Source organism: Meriones unguiculatus, chromosome 4, assembly GCF_030254825.1.
Source record: "Meriones unguiculatus strain TT.TT164.6M chromosome 4, Bangor_MerUng_6.1, whole genome shotgun sequence".
NCBI classification, from domain to species: domain Eukaryota; kingdom Metazoa; phylum Chordata; class Mammalia; order Rodentia; family Muridae; genus Meriones; species Meriones unguiculatus.
The window spans coordinates 122,714,758-122,733,698 of NC_083352.1; the positions used below are offsets into that span (position 1 = coordinate 122,714,758).

At 47.2% G+C, this 18,941-nt stretch overlaps 1 protein-coding gene across 2 annotated transcripts; it reads left to right on the forward strand.

The window, feature by feature from the left end:
• Positions 1-16,821: 16,821 nt before the first annotated feature.
• Scand1 (SCAN domain containing 1) lies at positions 16,822-17,782 on the forward strand. 2 transcript variants are annotated; one of them, XM_021656689.2, is made up of 2 exons: positions 16,822-17,126; positions 17,228-17,782. In XM_021656689.2, the coding sequence occupies exon 2, from the start codon at positions 17,282-17,284 to the stop codon at positions 17,714-17,716; it is 435 nt and encodes a 144-aa protein (XP_021512364.1). In that variant the 5' UTR covers positions 16,822-17,126; positions 17,228-17,281; the 3' UTR covers positions 17,717-17,782. The 2 variants fall into 2 exon arrangements, with proteins under 2 accessions (XP_021512364.1, XP_060238945.1); XM_060382962.1 differs by having other exon boundaries at positions 16,888-17,010.
• Positions 17,783-18,941: the final 1,159 nt, after the last annotated feature.

Here is an 18,941-nt window from a genome sequence, read left to right on the forward strand (position 1 = left end):
GGGGCACGTTCTAGATTCCAAAAGTTAGAAGAAAAGATTCAAGAGACGTTAATTGAGCCATGATGGCAAAGGACAGAAGGAGTGGGGAGACAGGCGGTAACGAGCTTCCCACCCAAGCCTGAGGCTCGGCCCCCAGCACCTGTATAAAAAAGCTGGGTGTGGTGATACCTGCTGGTGACGCCAGTGCAGAGGAGGGGTGGCTGGGCAGGTCCGGGGCCTGAGTGACCAGCCAGCGTGGCCCACCCAGGCCAGTGCTTCAGGAACAAGACCTTAGGGGTTGACCTCTGACCTCTGCATACATGTACACACAAGCACAACCACCCCAATACACATTTAAAAAAAAAAAAGAATTGGTCTTGGGGCTGGAGAGATGGCTCAGTGGTTAAGAGCACTGTCTGCTCTTCCAAAGGTCCCGGGTTCAGTTCCCAGCATCCACATGGCAGCCAACAACTATCTGTAACCCCAGTTCCGAAGGATCTGACACCTTCACATTAATGCACATAAAATAAATTATTAAAAAAAAAAAAAAGAATTGGTCTCATTGGGTAGACCCAAATGTCCTAGAACTTGCTTTCCTCAAACATAGGGAGGTCCACCTGCCTCTACCTCTCAAATGCTAGGATTAAGGCTAGCAATATCACACCCAGCCTACACACACACACACACACACACACACACACACACACATAAAATTATTTATTTTATGTTTTCGGGTGTTTTATTTGGTTGTGTGCACGCGTGCACGCGCGTGCCTGGGGCCCTCAGAGGCCAGAAGAGAGTGCAGGGACTGGAATTACAGATGGTTGTGAGCTGTCCTAGGGGTGCCAAGAGTCTTCTAGGAGAGCAGTCAGCGTTCTTACCCGCTGAGCCATCTTTCCACACCTACACGCCCTCTGCCACATACATACAGAATTTTTAAAGCAATGAGGCACTCAAGGGCTGCGGATAGAGCCTAGTTGGGCTTGCCCAGCATATACCCAGCCCTGGGTTTATCCCCGGAACCTAGTGTCATATAAAACAGGACCTGATGGCATGTATCTGTAATCCCAACACTTGGAAGGCAGACACAGGAGGATGAAGAGTTCAAGGTCATCCTCCACTCCACTAGGAGTTCTAGGCCAGCCTATCTCAAAGACAAAAATAAACAGTAGTAACAACTATGAAAAGACATTTAAGAGACAAATGAAGAAAATAAGAATATATTGTACATGATCCTAGTCAATTTAGCATTTTCTTCCTTTATGTATTTAATTTTCTCAGCAGGGTTCCATGGAGCCCAGGTTAGACCCTGAACTTCTAGTCCTCCTACCTCTATCTCCTGAGTGCTTGGATTACAGGTGTGTGCCACCAACCCCAGTTTGTGTGGTTCTGAGGACCTCACCCAGGGTCTCACGTGTTCCAGGCAAGCACTGTGCTCCCTGAGCGTATTTTAACATCTCTTACTATTATAACAGTACTGTGGTTATACAGAATAATGTCTTATTTATTTATTTATTTATATGTAGGCTAGGCTGGGCCTCCAATTCACAGCTATCTGCCTCTGCCTCTGCCTCATGAGCGCAGGGATTAAAGGTGTGCACCATCATGCCTGGCTCTTTATTGTTTTGTTTTGTTTTTTTCTAGATAGGGTTTCTCTGTCTAGCCTTGGCTATCCTGGAACTTGCTCTGTAGACCAGGCTAATCTCAAACTTGAGATCCCTGCCTCTGCCTCCTGAGTGCTGGGCTTAAAGGTGTGCACCCACCACCACCATTGCTAATGTCTTTTTTTTTTTTTTTGTGGTTTCTTTGTTTTTGTTTGTTTGAGACAGGGTTTCGCTGTGTAGCCTTGGCTTTCCTGGACTCACTTCATAGACCAGAGTTATTTTTAATGCTCATAAAAATAAGCAGTCTCTGGGCCAGAGAGTTGGGTTAACATAGAGGTGCTTTGCCAGAGAGCCTGGTTCTGAGTCCAGCTCTGGGAGGCCCCGTAAGGTGTAAGGAGGGAAACTCCATAAAGTCGTCCTCTGACTACTACACTCCGTGACACATGCCTTTCTCCCTCCACAGGAACACGCATGTACGTGTGCGCACACACACACAATGGCAATTTTTAATGCTTTTTACTTTTTAAATTCATTTGAAGATTTATTTTGTTTAGGTATTTTATGTTCATAGAGGTCTTGTCTGCATGGACAAGAGAGAGCAAACAACAGCTATAGGCAGGTGTGAGCTGCCATGTGGGCCCTGGGAATTGAAAGCAATCAGGAAAAAACTGGCCATGAATTTGAAAGAGGCCAAGGAGGGCTAGGTGGGAGGACTTGAAGGGAGAAAAATAAGGAAGAAACGACATAATTATAACCTCAAAAATAAAAGAAATAATGTTTAAAGCACTTCATTAGCAATGTTAATGATTACTGAGTTTCAGTTTCTATCATCAGGAATTATCCTTTTCTCACCTCCCCTCAGCAGAGAATTCACGTAGAGGCTAACATCATGGTTCTTTACAGAGGAGGAAAGCAAGACAGCAGACCCAGCACCCTGCCTAGGGTCACCTGACTGGTAGGTGGAGTTCATCAACCCAAGCAGCACGGCTCCAGGGTCTACGGCTCACCGTGACTCTTACTGTCCTTTGCTGCCCTGCCTTCCTGCCCCCTTTTTTTCCTCTCTGTTCCAGAACAAAATGGGTAAGAACGTGATCTCAGAGCTCACCCAGGGGAAGAAGGCTTTAGAGCGGGGATCATAACTGGGGTGTGAGGCTGCCTGGAGCTTCCTTTTCTGTCCAGTTGTGTTTCCAAGAGGTGGCCATCCACTGAGGCCTCTCCCACAACTGCAGTGTCCTTCCTCAATGCCTGCCCCTTTAAGCCACCTGCTCAGGAATTCCCTTCCACAACCCATGACCCTCTCACCTCTTCTTTCCTTAATTATTTTATTTTATTTTTAAGATTCATTTGTGTGCTCTATCTGCATGTACACCTGCAGGCCACAAGAGGGCACCAGATCTCATTATAGATGGTTGTGAGCCACCGAGTGGGTGCTGGGAATTGAACTCAGGACCTCTGGGAGAACACACAGTGCACTTAACTGCTATGCCCCGCCCCGCCCCGCCCCGTCCCCATCCCCTTGCCAAACCTCTTCCGCCTGCAGGAAATGCCGGGTATGACATATCCTCCTTCTCAAGAATCCTAACTTGGAAATTGGCATAACTGGGCCCTTTGCCTTTCACAGGGAGGACAACAAACCTTCCTCTATGAATTAAAGCAGAAACAAACAGCCTTCCTCAATGGTAAGGCAATAGCTACTCCTTACTCCTAGTGCTCTGCCAACAGCCGCTGGAGGCCTGGTTCCAAGAGAACCTTATTCTGAGAATCTTCTTATGTCACAGGCAAAAATTCTGGAGGGAAGAAAAGGCGACGGTAGAATATCGGAATCTACCTTATATTCATTGACCTTTTATAAGCATTATCCTTGCAACCCCCGTGAGGGACATTAAACCCAACCCTATATATAATGACACTGGGCTCAAAGTGCCTAAATTACTTCCAGAGTCATTGACCATCTTAAAGAAAGTAAAAGGAGGGGCTGGAGAGATGGCTCAGAGGTTAAGAGCACTGGCTGCTCTTCCAGAGGTCCTGACTTCAATTCCCTGCTACCACATGGTGGCTCACAACCATCTATAATGAGATCTGGTGCCCTCTTCTGGCATGCAGGTGTATGTGCAGACAGAACATTGCATACATAATAAATAAATCTTTAAAAAACAAACAAACAAAAAGGATTCCAACTGTAGGTAAGGACATTCAACACTTCACTTCAGACCAGGGATTCTCTGAGACTTAAGGGACATTAGGGAATAGGCCCATGGCTTTGTCCCAGAAGTCATGTCAAATCAGGGAATCCAACCAACTGCCTAGATCAAATGCCTAGATCAAATGCTGAAAGGACTTTGGTAAAGTCCTAAAAGCAGAGAAGAAAAAGGCAGCAATACAGTTCCACAAGCTGCTAGGGAACTATACTCTGTGCTGACAACCATTACCTCAGTTGTTTTGGCATCGAGATTCTTAGTGAAAGACTGGGATTGCCGCTCTCACAAGCTTACGCTATTCTTTCTTTCCAGGTGTATCTGCAGCAAACCCCCAACCACTAGAGAAAATAAAGGATGCGGAATGAAGTGAAGACAGCCATAACAAAAGCCTGGAGAGCTAGAGGCGTGGCCCCGACGCACACGGTACATGCACACACACCAGGCACATGTATACACACTAGTGCACAGAGAACTAAGAATCACAAGAATACGGTCTGTGGACTAAACATGCTTCCTGGTTCTGACGGACCGTATTATGAAGGAGAATACTACTGGGAAAACCAGGTGAAGAATACGAAACCGCTCTGTACTGCTCCTACAGCCTTCTTTGTCTGGAACTGTCACATCTGCGGCAGTCACAGTAGGACTGCAGAGACCCCTGCACACACAGAGGCGCTGGCTGCTCGTGCAGAAAACCTGGGTTCGGTTCCCAGGACCCACACGGTGACTCACAACCCGTAACTCTAGTTCCAGGGAATCCCACAACCCTCTTCTGGCCTCTGTGGACAGATCTACACATGCATGGTAACTATATCTTCATACAGGCTTGCACACATACACAAAAATATAAAAAGAGCAGTTATGGTTAAAAAAAAAAGAATGAGTGAAAAAAGCAGAAGGAGGCAAGAAACATGAAAGAGAAATGTCAGGTGAGAGATACAAAATAAAGAGAAAAGAAATAATAAATATGAAACAGATGCTAATGATGAATAACAACCACAAACCCTCAAAGGCTCGGCACATCTTAAAACAAGAGATCAAAGACCAGCGCTAAGACACAGTAGTACACAGATGAGGTGCACGGAGGAGATGGGATTAAACCAGCCTTGCTGACAACAAAAGACAGGACTGCAGAGAGCAAAAGCAGGAGCTGGATGTGAACAGAAAGACTGACAGGAGCCCTGGGAGGCCACACGCTCCGAGACAGCCTGCTTCAAGTGGATAAGGTTCTGGGTTTCCATTCCCGACCTGCAGAAGGAAAACATGAAGGGGCGCCAAGAAATGCTGTAGCCGGCAAGCATGGGAGTGGAGGAGAGGCGAGATGTAAGGTGTGGATTCTTTGCTTTTCTTTCTTCTTTTTTTGTGGCATTTGGAATAAAGCCAAGTGCTCATTCAGGGAGTCAGTCAGCCAAGTGCTTCCCACAACCAAGGAGACTTGCCACGCCCACAGAGACGGCCAGGGGTGGCGCAGGACAGCAGCTTCAGCAGGCCCAGGCAGAGACAGGTAATATCCTCAAGTTCTGCTGGTCCATCAACCTAGTTTAGCCTCTGTAGTGAGCTCCAGGACAACGGGAGACCCTGTCTCAAGAAACCACTCACCACTCACGTAGGTGAGTGAAGAGACAGCTCACTGATTAGGACCACCAAGTACTCTTTCAGAGAACCTGGCTTCTCTTCCTGTACAGCACCCACATGGTAGAAGCCATCTACAGAGCCAGAGCCAGCAGATCTTATGCCCTTTTCTGGCCTCTGCACAGAAATACATTCAGACAAAACACCCATACCCACAAGATAAAAATAAATCTTTAAAACAACAAGGACAAGATGGACACCCAGCATTTAGCTTGGTCCTTCACACACACCCACACACATGCACACACCTACACACACACACACACACACACACACACACACACACCCGCTCCCACACTAAGAGGGGTAGACAGATGGCTCAGTAGTCAAGAGCACTGGCTGTTCTACATCATCCAGGTTCTATATCCCGCCCCCACGGTTGTAGAGAGATTTTCTTGTGTACTGGACGGAAGCATCACCTGTCAATAGAAAGCTGATGGCCGGGCTAGAGAGATGGCTCAGAGGTTAAGAGCACTGACTGCTCTTCCGAAACATCCTGAGTTCAATCCGCAGCAACCACGTGGTGGCTCATGATCATCTATAGCGAGAGCTTGTGCCCTCTGCTGGCATAACCATGTACATGCAGGCAGAACAATGCAAACATAATATATTAATCTTAAAAAAAAAAAAAAAAGCTGATGGCCTATTAGTTGAGGCAGGAAATAGGAGGTGGGAGTTGCAGAAGAGAGCGATGAACTCTGGGACAGAGTCAGTGGGAAATTTGCTCTGGACTCTGAGGAAGATGGACGCATGAAACCGAGGAGAGGTAACCAGCCACGTGGCTCACCCAGAATAGAATAAATGGGTAAAATAAGTTATGAGCAAGTCAGGAAAGGAGCCAAAGCTATGGCGTAGGCATTTGTCCACAAATAATAAAGTCCCAGAGTTATTATTCCAGAAACTGGGGCATGGTGGAAAAGCCCACTGTTCTACACAGTACTTCAGAACCACTTGCAACTCCAGTTCAAGGTGATCAAATGACCTCTTCTGGCCTCCGAGTATTTACATGGTGTACAGACATACAGGCAGGCAAATTGTCTGTATACATAAATCAATTAATTAAAAAATACTAAAATGCATGAGACTTGCCTAAAATAGAAGTAACTGAAAGGAAAGAAAGATAAAAACATTTTTTAAAGATTTTTTTTTCCAAGACGGGGTGTCTCTGTGTAGCCTTGACTGGCCTAAAACTCACTCTGTAACCAGACTGGCCTCTACTCACAAAGATTCACTTGCCTCTGCTTCCCAAGTGCTGGGATCAAAGGTGTGCACCAGCACCACTCAGCTAAAGATTTATCTTTAAAGGTATGTGATAGAGGTGGGTAAGAACACTTGAGTTTAGGTGCTATGGGGTCCAGAAGAGGGCACTGGATTCTACTGAGCTGTAGTTGCAGGTAGTTCTTAGACCCTTGATATAGGTTCTGGGAACTGAGCAGGGTCCTCTGTAAGAATAGTTCATGCTCTTAACTCCTGAGCTATCTGTCCTGCCCAGCAAAGAGTTTTGAAGTACCTAGGACACTGAATTTACACTAGTTTACCAACTACAAGATTTAGTAATGGGGCTGAAGAGATGGCTTTGTGGTTTGGAACATTTGCTGTTTTTTTCCTGTTCTTGTTAGAGGAACGTTGGTCAGTTCTCAGCATCCACATGGCAGCTCACAACTGTAACTCCAGTGTCAGGGGTCTGAAGCTCTACTCTGGCCTCCACAAGCACCAGGAACTCTTGTACACAGACATACATGCAGGCAAAACACCCATAACACCTAAAATAATAAAAATTTAAAAATAAATAAAACAACTCCTCTCTAAAAGATTTATTAATGACTGAAAGAATTATGAACACAGCCCAGCCTAAACTAAACACTCTGGACCAGTTCAGCCCATCCAGACATCAAAAAATAAAACGGAGCTTTTCAAGCTGGGTGGTGGTGCACATCTTTAGTCCCAGCGCTCTCTCGGGAGGCAGAGGCAGACAGATCTCTGAGTTTGAGGCCAGCCTGGTTTATAGAGTGAGTTCAAGGACAGCCAGGGCTACACAGAGAAACCCTGTCTCAAATACACACACACACACACACACAAAAAAAAAAAAAAAAAAAAAAAAACCCATAGCTTTCCTCCTCCTGCTGTGAGACAGGCAGAGATTCCAGTGTGCCAAGAACTGGGCTTGCCAGGAGCCCACAGCTATGGCAGAGGAAGGCCAGGAAGCTGGAGCTGGAATGGTGCTCATATTACCTTACAAGAGAAAAGCTGCCCCCTCCCCAGTGGCCTCATACATGGAAATGCCAAAGCCTTAGACATACACCAAGCTGTTCTTAGTGTGCATGCAGTCCTGCTGTGGTGAGTCCGTGTGTGTCAAGGTGGTGGAGGCCTTTTGTGCTGAGCACCATAGCAGACTAATTAAAGTCTATGCCGGCAAGAAACTAGGGGAATAGGCAGGCCTCTGCCAAACTGACAAAGAGGACAACCCCTCCCAAGGGGGCTGGTTGCAGCTGTGTAGTGGTTAAGGACGATGGCAAAGAATCTCAGTTCAAGGATGCCACTGAAGAGTTCCTCTAATGCAAAAAAAAAAAAAAAAAAAAAAAAAAAAGAAAAAGAAAAAAGAAAAGAAATATAAATTTTGGCTCATATTAAATAAAAAGATACAGTGGGTAGTGGTGTCACATGCTTTTAATCCCAGCACTTGGGGCGGCAGAAGCAGGAGGATCTCTGTGAGTTCAAGGCCATCCTGGTCTACAAAGTAAGTCCAAGACAGCCAAGGCTACACATAGAAACCCTGTCTGAAAAAAACAAAACAAAACCTTGCTGTGCACTTGAGAGGCAGGCGGATTCCTGTGAGTTCCAGGCCAGCCAGAGTTACATAGTAAGATCTTGTTTCAAATAACGGCAACAACAATAAGCAGGCAGCCTTACAGATGGCTCAGGGGTCAAGAACATGCACGAATCCCATGCCCACTCCCAACACCAACTAAACAGCAAGTGGGTGAGCTGGGTGCTCTGGAGATGGAGGCCGGACAGTGAGTTCAAGGACAGCCTTGGCTACATAGTGAGCTCAAAGCTAGACTTAGCTATAAGAGACCCTGTTCTCAAAGAAACAGAATAGCGTGGGGCCTGCCAGCACACTCTCTGAGAACCTAGCACTCAGAAGGTAAGAGTTCAAGGCCATCCTGTTCCACAGAGTGAGCTCCAGGCTAGCCAGGACTTAAAAAACAAACAAACCAACCATCTTAATAATAACACAAGTTAACGCAAACCTAGAAAAACTGGCACTCTTGAAAATCTTGAACATTGCCGGTGAGAGAATGTCAAAAGAAGGGTATGACTGATTCTCACAAAGTTAAATACAGAATTACTATCTGACCCAGAAATTTTATTTCTGGGCACGTACTTAAATCGACTGAAAATGGAAATTCAAATACCAAAATCACAGCAATTTTATCCACAGTAGCCAAAGGGAAGAAGTAACCAATATGTTCAGGACCTGTGGGGCTCTGCTGGATAAGGTTGAAGGTCATCTCCGGATTATTTGGGCTCAGTCTACCAAGATAGACTCCCTTTTCTCAGTGGGGGTTCTATTCCCCACCCCCACCCCCAACTGGGTAATTCCAGATCGTGTAAGTAAGGAGGTCACATAGCCCTCAGGACAGATTATAGGCTAGACTCTTCCCTGGTAAGAAAACTGTTGTAGGAATTCCTAGAAACGTCCTACCCAGCCTTCAATTGTACTCGATGATCCCACGACCTCCCCCTGCCCCCATAGAATAATTAAGGCCTGTATTTTCCTTCTCGTGATAGGCCGGTACCCCTGACCCTTTGACGCCAGGGTTTCCATTGCCCTTGATTTCAGGGGATAAAAGGTTTGCAGGTTCGTGCTTTCTCACTTCAAGACCATCTGAGATTTGTCCTTTAGCCTTCCCCCGGTCATGTCACACCGGCCTGCCCTCTGGCCCACCAGACCAGGGCCTCACTAGGCCTCACTAGGTCTTGCCTGCAACCTGACCAGGCATGGGCCTTGGCACACAGCAGCTTGACCAAGAGCTGTAATACTGGTATCCCCGCAGGCTTTGGACCGCCCAAGCTTCCATGGTCACAGGCGAGCTCATGCCGAAAGAGCCCAACTGTAACACTCTGTGGAAAACCTTTTCCACACCCAGGCTGAGCGCACCCGGGCCTCACACTAAGGCACTCGAGCTGTCCCTGAGAGAAACGGAAGCCCGGTCCTCCGTCCAGAAGCCCAGGGCCAGGACCCCACTCGGAATCCGCGCCCACACCAAATGCAGAACCACTACACGTGAACCAGTCATGGAAACGGAACCACTTACTATGTTTCTCATTTCTTCCCAATTCGCCTTCTTTCTGAATGTCGAAACCTTAAGCTGCAAAATTCAAGAGAATGGAATATGTGTAAGCATATACATACATATGTCTAAGTTCATAGACGAATGGGGACTGTGACAATTTGACTAGAAGTGGCTCCCCTTCTGTGTTTAAATGCTTAGGCCGTAGGGAGTAAGCCGGGTTCGGTGGCGCACACCTGCGATCCCAGCGCTCTGGGAAGCAGAGGCAGGAGGATGGCTGTGAGTTTGTCCTGGTCTATAAATCGAGTCCAGGACAACCAAGGCGACACAGAGAAATCCTAAAAGAAAGATCACAGGGAGTGACCCTAGCAGGAGGTAGGGTGTTGTTGGAGTAGGTATGGCCGCATTTGAGGGGTGGAAGCTGAAACCAGCTCACTTCCTGCTGCCTGTGCAGATGGAGAACTCCCAGCTTTGCCCCCGGCACCACGTTTGCCCGCTGCCTACCGTGATGATAATGGACTAAACCTCTGAAACTGTGAGCCAGCCCCGATTAAACGTTTTTCTTTATAAGACTTGTGGTCATGGGTGTCTCTTCACAGCAATAAAACCCTGAGACGGGGATTTAGCGTTTAATGGGCAAAGTTTGCTTTAGGTTAGAAAAAGAAGGGAGCTTGCGAGCTGGATGGACCACAGCCGGTGCTCTGTAAAGTGAGTAAATTGAAAGCCACAGAACTGGATACTAAAAACAGTTTCCGGGTAACCCCGGCCCTCCCCGGGGCTGAGGGCAGTAGGGGCAGGAGTGCAAGGTCTTTCTTGACTACAAAAGAAGTCTTGAGGCCAAGCACGGGAAACATGGGACTCTTTCTAAAAATAACCAATAATCAAAATGGCCAGTGAAGAGGCAGATCAGGAGACCCTCCATCTTGAGACCGGCCTGGGCTACAAACGAAGACCCTAGGCCCCAAAATAAACAGCTGGCACTGGTGGCACACACTTTCAATCTCAGCGCTTGAGAAGCAGAGGCAGGTGAGCGATTGAGTTCGAGGCCAGCCTGGTCTACAGCGTGAGTTCCAGGACTGCTATGGCTACACAGAGAAACCCTGTCACAAAACAAAACTAAACAAAAAACAGTGCCAGAAATGGCAACAGGCCTATATAAGCCAGGAGGCTGAGGAAAAATGATATTGAGTTCAAGACTAGCCGGGTAAGCTTGAGACTGGCTTGGCAAATAACTAGAATGGTAACATTTATGTTATGTATTATCTTACTACATTAAAAAAAACTGAATTAAAATAAATAAAACAAAGCCCTCAAAAATAAGAGAACAAGCAGGGTGTGGTGGCTCACGCCTGTAATCCCAGCCCTCGAGCAGGCAGAGTCTGAGGCCAGCCTGGTCTACAAAGCAGTCCAGGCAGTGCACAGAAACCTGCCCCCCCCAAAAATAAAAAAATAAAAAGGAAGAAAAAGAAAAGAACCGCTGGGCATAGTGGCGCACACCTGTAACCCCAGCACTCAGGGAGGCAGACGCAGGTGGATCTCTGAGTTCGAAGCCAGCCTGGTCTACAAAGCAAGTCCAGGACAGCCAAGGCTACTCAGAGAAACCCCGTTTCAAAAAACCAAAAACTAAACCAAAACAAAAATATTCTCAGTGCTGAAGAGATGGCTCAGTGCTTAAGAGCACTGGCTGCTCTTCCAGAGGACCTGGGTTCAATTCCCAGCACCCACATGGTAGCTCACAACCGTCTGCAACTCCAGTTCCAGGGGATCTGACTCCCTCACATCAATGCACATGAAAAAAAATTCAATGCATTTAAAAAATGCTGCACAAATTTTAAAAAGACTACAATTTCTCTCCTGCTTTTGCAGCTTTCTACGAATACATGTTTATTTCCAAATAAGTACTTCATTGCTGCCTCTTTTTGAGACAGGGTCTCACTATGTAGCTCAGGTTGGTCTCAAACTCTCCACTCAATACCTCTCCCTCAGCCTCTGGAGGGATAGGACTGTAGGTGTGTTACCATGTCCAGCGAGTAAAGACAAGTTAAAGGAAAAAAAAAAAAGAGTTCCAGGCTTCCTTTCCACGGCCTCTACCATGCTATCTGTTCAGGTTTCATTCTGCCGCTGTGTGAAAATGCTCTTACCAAAAGCAATGTGGGAAGGAAAGGGTTGATCTGGCTTACACTTATGGGTGACACAGTCCGTTAGTGAGGGAAGTCAGAGTAGGAACTCAAGGCAGGAACCACGGACGAATGCTGTCTGCTGGTTCAGTCTCTGGTCCATGCTGAGCTGACTTTTCTTTTTTTAGGTTATATTTATTATTTTTAGTTATGTGCATGTGTGTGTGTATCTGTGGGAGGGGGATGAGTGCAGGTGCCCACTGAGGTCAAAGGGATTGGATCCCCATGGAGCTGGAATTCCATGTGGCCATAAGTCACATTATATATTACTTAGGCCCTGGGACTTGAGCTTGGGTTCTCTGGAAGAACAGTACCTGCTCTTAACTGCTGAGTCATCTCTCCAGCCCCTCGGCTAACTTTCTTATATGGTGCAGAACCACCTGTCCAGGAAATGGAACCACCCCAAGTGGGCTAGGCCCTTCTGCATAAATTAAAACCTTCAGAACAGACATGCCCACAGACCAACCTGACAAGACACTCAATTGAGATTTTTTTTTCAGATAACTATAGGCTGTATTGAGTTGATGGTGCTAACTAGGACACTAATCCAAACACTTGGAAAGCTCTGGAAAAGCCAGAGAATTATGCTCAACTCTTCCTTCACAGGAATGGAATGGGATCCATGCTTGTTTTTCATTTCATCAATATTTATGGAAGGTTTACTGAGATTTGGGGCTTGTGTTGGAAGCTAAAAAAATATTAATGATTTACGATTCCTTTCTAAGAACAATCTAAATCTAATTATAACAAAAAGGCTAATATGCTAACAACGTTGGAATAGCATTCTAAAAATTTCTCTTCTCATGGAACCACTTACTAAGTTTTTGAGAGTCTTCCAACTTTTCATCTTTGGGGGACATGTCTTCTCAGCCTGCAAGATTCAGAAAAATAGGATTACACATGCATTTATATAATATATATAATATTTAATCTGAGCCTCCGGATGGATCCTAGAATACATAGAAATTACCTGAAATTATATGAACTATATGCACATTTTTTAGGAAGAGATAATTTCCCAGACTCTATGCTGACTAAATCATAAAGGCTTTAGAAATGAATTTAATGTTTTTCAATTCAGTTTCTCATTCCCCCACCTTTCTTACATTCCATGATCCATGGGATCTCTAAGGTCCCTCCTTCCATCTCTAATAGCCCATGAGTCCACTGTGCATTAAAACAATGGAGTAGAGATTCAAATCCCATGATTCCCAGACATCCCTTCCCAAGAGGAAAAAGGTCTAAATTCTAAACAAGGAACGTTTTGTTTTTGCCAACTTTCCAACTTCACTTTTCAGCCTTTCTCCAGATCCTACCCACTTCCCTACCTAACCTGCAATTTGTAAGTTTTGGTTTTGTTCACCATATGACTTTGTATAGGCAATACCTTCTAGAAAAGTTCGTTTTTCACTATATTTTAGTCTTTGGTGTTTTTTTTTTTCATTTATTTATTAATTTAAGCTCTTTGCAGCCTGATCCTAGACCCCTCCCTCCTCTCCTCCCAGTCCCGCCCCTCATGCCCCCTCCCTCCTAGTCTTTAATAATTTCATACAATTATACAGCATTTTTGATCATATCTACCTGATTCCTGCCAGTAACTTCTTCCAGATCCACCTCTAACTTTGTGTCTTTTTTTTTTTTTTAATTTTAAGTGTGTGTGTTTGTGTTTGTGAGAGAGAGAGAGTGGGTTCATTTGTGCACAAGTGCTGAGGACAGGTGCTGGCAGCAGCCAGAGACATTAGATCCCCCAGAACTGAAGTTACAGGTGGCTGCGAGCTACCCGACATGGGAGCTGAAAACTGAAAACAGTATGCATTCTCTTTTCTGGGTGAGGTGGGAAGTAGGTTTCACCATATAGCTCTGGCTGGCCTAGAACTTGGTAAGTAGGCCAGGCTAGTCTCAGACTCAAAGAGATCAACCTGCCTGACAAGTCCTGGGATTAAAGGACTATGCCACCAAACCAGCCACAGCATGCGCTCTGTTTTGTTTGCTTGCTTGAGACAGGGTTTCTCTGTGTACCTCTGGCTGCCCTGGAACTTGCTCTGTGACCAGGCTGGACTCAAGAGATCTGCCTGTCTCTGCCTCTCCAGTGCTGGGACTAAAGGTGTGCCACCCATGCCAACCCCCTTAACCAGCCATCTCTCTAGCCCCAGAAAATTTGTTTTTTCTTCCCCAGCAAACCCACTCGTGACCCTTCTTCCCTGAGACAGTTTGCTGGGCTGCTTTGGTACTGAACCCTGCCCGTTACCACAGGGATGAGACTTGTTTATACCAAGTAGTAAAGTCAGCAAACCAGGCAGAAGAGAATTTGAAGTGCCAGGTCTAGCTAACATGAAACCCCTATTTTTCCACTTTTGAAAAGAGAAAAACAACTTAAGCAACAGTAAATACAAATACCATTCTATTTCTCAGAATAGGGAGCAGAGATGAGCTATCTGATCAACTGGTGACTGGCAGAGATACAGATTTCCAGTCCCCAGCAAGAAAAGGTTTCAAGTCCAGATTGGCACATGAAGTCTTCCAAGCTTACAGGGCAGCAACTAAAAAACACTGAGGTCATCCACCTTTTATACCTCCAAGGAGGGGCAAGACTATTTTATCCTTAGGGATTCCTTCTGATGGTTGTTTGTTACATGGTTGTTATACCATCCCTGCAGAGAACTCAAAGGGCCAGCAAAGATCACTGACAACCTACCATGTGGGGCCCAAAATGACTGGTTTTGTCAGTTTGACACCAGAGTCTTCAGAGAGGAAAGAACCTCAGTTGAAGAAATGCCTCCATGAGAGCCACTGAGGCATTTTCTCAATTAGTGATCAGTGGGGGAGGGCCCCGCCCATTGTGGGTGGTGCCATGCCCGGGCTGTTGTTCCTGGGTTCTGTAAGAAAGCTGGAGGAGCCAGCCAGTAAGCATCTGTGGCCTCTGCATCAGCTCCTGCCTCCGGAGTCCTGCCTGTCCTGACTTCCTTTGGTGGCGAATAGCAGTGCGGAAGTGTAATAAATCCTTTCCTCCCTAACTCGATTTTTGGCCATGGCGTTTTGTCTCAGCTATAGAAACCCTAACTAAGACAGGACCTCTGTCCCTTTCTGAGGCTCAGTTTCGTTTCCAGAAAGTGGAGATACAAAACTTATTTGTGAGCAAGCTTTCAAAACAGACTACACCAACTGCCAGAGGCTGTCAGAGATTACACTTTGGTGACATCATCTCTCTGAATTTTCACAGAAATTTCAATGAGGTTAGTTCTGTTAAGTCTCAAATCCAGGGACAAATGATTGAGGTGGCTATCTAACACATCAAAGTGAAACTGGCCACCAAGTTCTCCCAGCATCCCTCAGTCCCGTTACAGGGTCCTCCTGGCTTGCATACCCCAACCCCTACACTGAACTCTACAGCTTGGTGGCTGGGCTGCCTTTCTCCCAGCAGCCATTCTGGTTACCTGACCCTTTTGTGCCTTTGGGCTTGCCTACTCCAGCACCTACCTCCCCTCTCCCTTCCCTCCTCTCTCTCCTCACACAGCTCAGGGTCTGGTTCCCCCTAGACTCTCCCACCATACCTAGGACTATGTTCTTTCCTTTTTTCTTTTTCACTCAAGTTCTTACATCCAGACTTTTTATTTTCTACATAAGAAAACTGGCTGGGGGGGGGGCATGTCTTTAATTCTAGCACACTGGAGGCAGAGGCAGGAGGATCACTGTGAGATCAAGGCCATCCTGGTCTACAGTGAGTCCAACAGCCAAGGCTACACAGAGAAACGCTGTCTCTAAACAAACAAAGCAAAAACTGTAGCTCAGAAGCTGCAGGCAATGTATGTAATGAAAATGTGTGTGTGTGATGCATTCATGTGAATGTACAGGTGTGTGAGGAGGCCAGAGGAAGGTGTTACCCTATTGCTCTCCTTATTGCACATCGGCTAGGTTAACCCAACAGCTCTTATGATCTACCTGCCTATGGGCCCCAAACACTAAGGATATAGGTAAGCTCAGCCAAGCATGGTTTTTTACGTGGCTGCAGGGGAGATTCAGGCCCTCATGCTTGCACAGCATGCACACTTGCCAAATGAGCCATCTCCCTAGTTCTGAAAACACTTTTTAAAGCCTCGTCTTTCCCAGACCAACTGTGAGGTAGGTACTGTTTACTGCTGGGGGCCCTAGGTCAAAGAAGCCCTGCAAAGAAAATGCTACCACACGGCCTGATTCCAACACTGTAGACAGCAGCAGTTCAGTGAAAATATATTATAACCTGTACGTGTAATTCAAATTTTCATAGCGGCTGTGATTTAAAAATAAAAAGACACAGGTAAAATTTAATAACATAGTTTATTTGACCCCATATATACAAAATAACATACTGACATGTAATAAACATAAACCCTCTTTCTTTTCCTACACAGACGCATGTGTACTCTACATCGTAATACATCTCAATTTTGGGGTTTTTACATTTCAAAGGTTCAGTAAACATACGTAGCTAATAGCCATCGTTAATTACAGTCCACTTATTAATCTTTAAAAAGGTAGTGCCCACAGAACCATTTCCTCTTGGTTTTCGAGGACAAGCAAAAAGAATGACAAAGAACCCTTGAGCATTTGTTTTGTGCCAGAAACGTCTTAAGTATCTTGCCCAAATATTTTATCATCCACAACATAAAGTGAGTTCTATTGCACGTAAGCCGGGGAGAGGTTCTGTGTGTGTGTGTGTGTGTTCAGATTTCCGGCTCACTTTGTAGCCCAGGGGTGGCCTCTAGACCTAGGATTACAGGCTTGAAGGGTCTTTCTTAAAGTAGTCTGTCCCGCCGTCCCCGCCCAGTCATCCGACCGGCCCCGGGCCAGCCACCACCCTCATTTACCCAGGACTGTCAGCATCTGCCCTAGCAGGAGCAAGTCACCTGCGGTAGGGGGCGCGCCGCCACCGCCGGTATCTCCTCCTCAGCCTCCTCCTCCTTAGCCTCCTCCTCCTCAGCCTCCTCCTTCTGCGCCTCTTCACTCGCCAAGCTGGAATCAGATTCCGACTCGGATCCCGTCTCCCAGACCACCTCGTTGTCTGCCTCCCCACTCTGTAGCAGCTCCAGGAGGAAGGGTTTCTTAAGGAAGCTGCCGGTCGGACTCTCCGGAGGGCTTAAATCTAGAGGTAACAAGACCCTCCCCCGGCCACACTTCCCGCGACAGAGAGAGGGCGCGGCTTCCGGGCTCCCGGGGGCCGAAGCGTCACCCATTTCCGGCTGCCGGGGAGCTTCGCCGGTGGAGGTAAGGTCGGCCCGCCCGCGCCCTCTCCTGAGCCCGCGTCCCTCCGGGGCTGCGCGGGCTCTGCCCTGCAGCGGGTCTCTCTTCCCTCTGTCTCCGCGCAGACGTGCAGCCGGCCCGCGGTTGCGGGACAAAGGGTGACGCCGCGAGCCGTAGTCATGGCGGCGCCGGAGCCCAGCTTGGAGGAGCGGAACACTGAGGAGCCGCCCGAGCGGGAGGAGGCGGGCGGCTGTGCGGAACCCGAGGAACCCGAGCCCGACCACGCGAGCCGCTCGGCCCCGGAGCTCCCCGGCGCGCCGGCCGCCCTGAACGTGGTGCCGCGGGCCGATGCCGCCCCGAGGCCAGGCCCCTCTCGGCCGGGCCCCGAGACCTTTCGCCAGCGCTTCCGGCAGTTCCGCTACCAGGACGCGGCGGGGCCCCGGGAAGCCTTCCGGCAGCTGCGGGAGCTGTCCCGCCAGTGGCTGCGGCCCGACATCCGCACCAAGGAGCAGATCGTGGAGATGTTGGTGCAGGAGCAGCTGCAGGCCATCCTGCCCGAGGCGGCCCGGGCTCGGCGGCTGCGGCGCCGCGCGGACGTGCGCATCACTGGCTGAGCGGCGGAGCGCGGGCCTCCCTGGACTGATACCCAGCCCCGAGTTAATGAAAGTTGAATTTGGTCAGCCTCTGTGTCTGCTGCGTCTTTCGTTCGTCCTTTATTTGTCGGACTTGTTTTTCGAGCTTCTTTCCGTTTGATACCCAGAGGATTCTGGGAGCAAGGCCTTTATTTGCTATTCCTGGGCCAGTGGGGATGCGAGGGGCTGTGCCCTTAGGCTTGAATTCTCTTCTCACCTTGATTTTTCTAGATCTAGGCCTCCTGAGCTTTGTTTTGCAAAAGGCCACGTTGACGCTGGTTGCTGCTGCTGTCGGAGTCCCATGCTGCCCTCCGCATCAAGCGAACTAAGCAGTAAGATAACTGGGCCTATTAAATGTTCATTTAGTTAAATATCGCGGCTCATACTTTGAGCAGAGGCAGGAAGATCTCTGTGCGTTTGAGACCAGCCAGGGCTGTGTAGAAAGACCCTCTCAAAACCAAAACGAAATCAAGCAACAAAACTGCTGTTACCAAGAAAATTTTCTAAATGAACCCTCTCACTTCACTTTCTGTTTGGTGGCTTAAAAATCAGTAATTGGAGTCAATACATCTGGACAGTACATTGTTTTTCCCGTAATATTGCTGCAGATAATCTCTGCTCTGTGGCTTTTAACGATTACCTAGCTTAAAAAAAAAAAAAAAGATTTTTTCACATTTGACTTTCTTTTTTTTTTTAAAGATTTATTATGTATACAGTGTTCTGCCGGCACGTGTGCCTGCACACCAGATCACATTATAGATGGTTGTGGACCACCACATCGTTGCTGGGAATTGAACGCAGGACCTCTGGAAGGACAGTGCTCTAACCTTTCCAGGCCCCCTGGGTAACTCTTTAGGGAACTGGATGTTTTTGAGGCGTATTTCCACTTCTTTTGGCCCCTCCACGCTCCCACTCCTCATATTCACGACTTTTACTTTCACATTCATTGTTACCTAGATACAAAACCCTGAGTATACAGTGTCCTGTAACTAAAAGGGAGAAGAAGGCCTGGCGTCTGTCTCTGTGCCTTCAACTTTGGCTCAATATACATATGCTGATCATCTGTGTAAGATAGGGTTCATGAACTCTTAAGGTTATGGCCATGACAGAATGTACACCACGAAGAGCTGATGCCTCCAGTTTCTTATAGTCAGGCGTGGTGGTGCACACCTGTAACCTCAGCACTTGGGGAGGCAGAGAAAGGTGA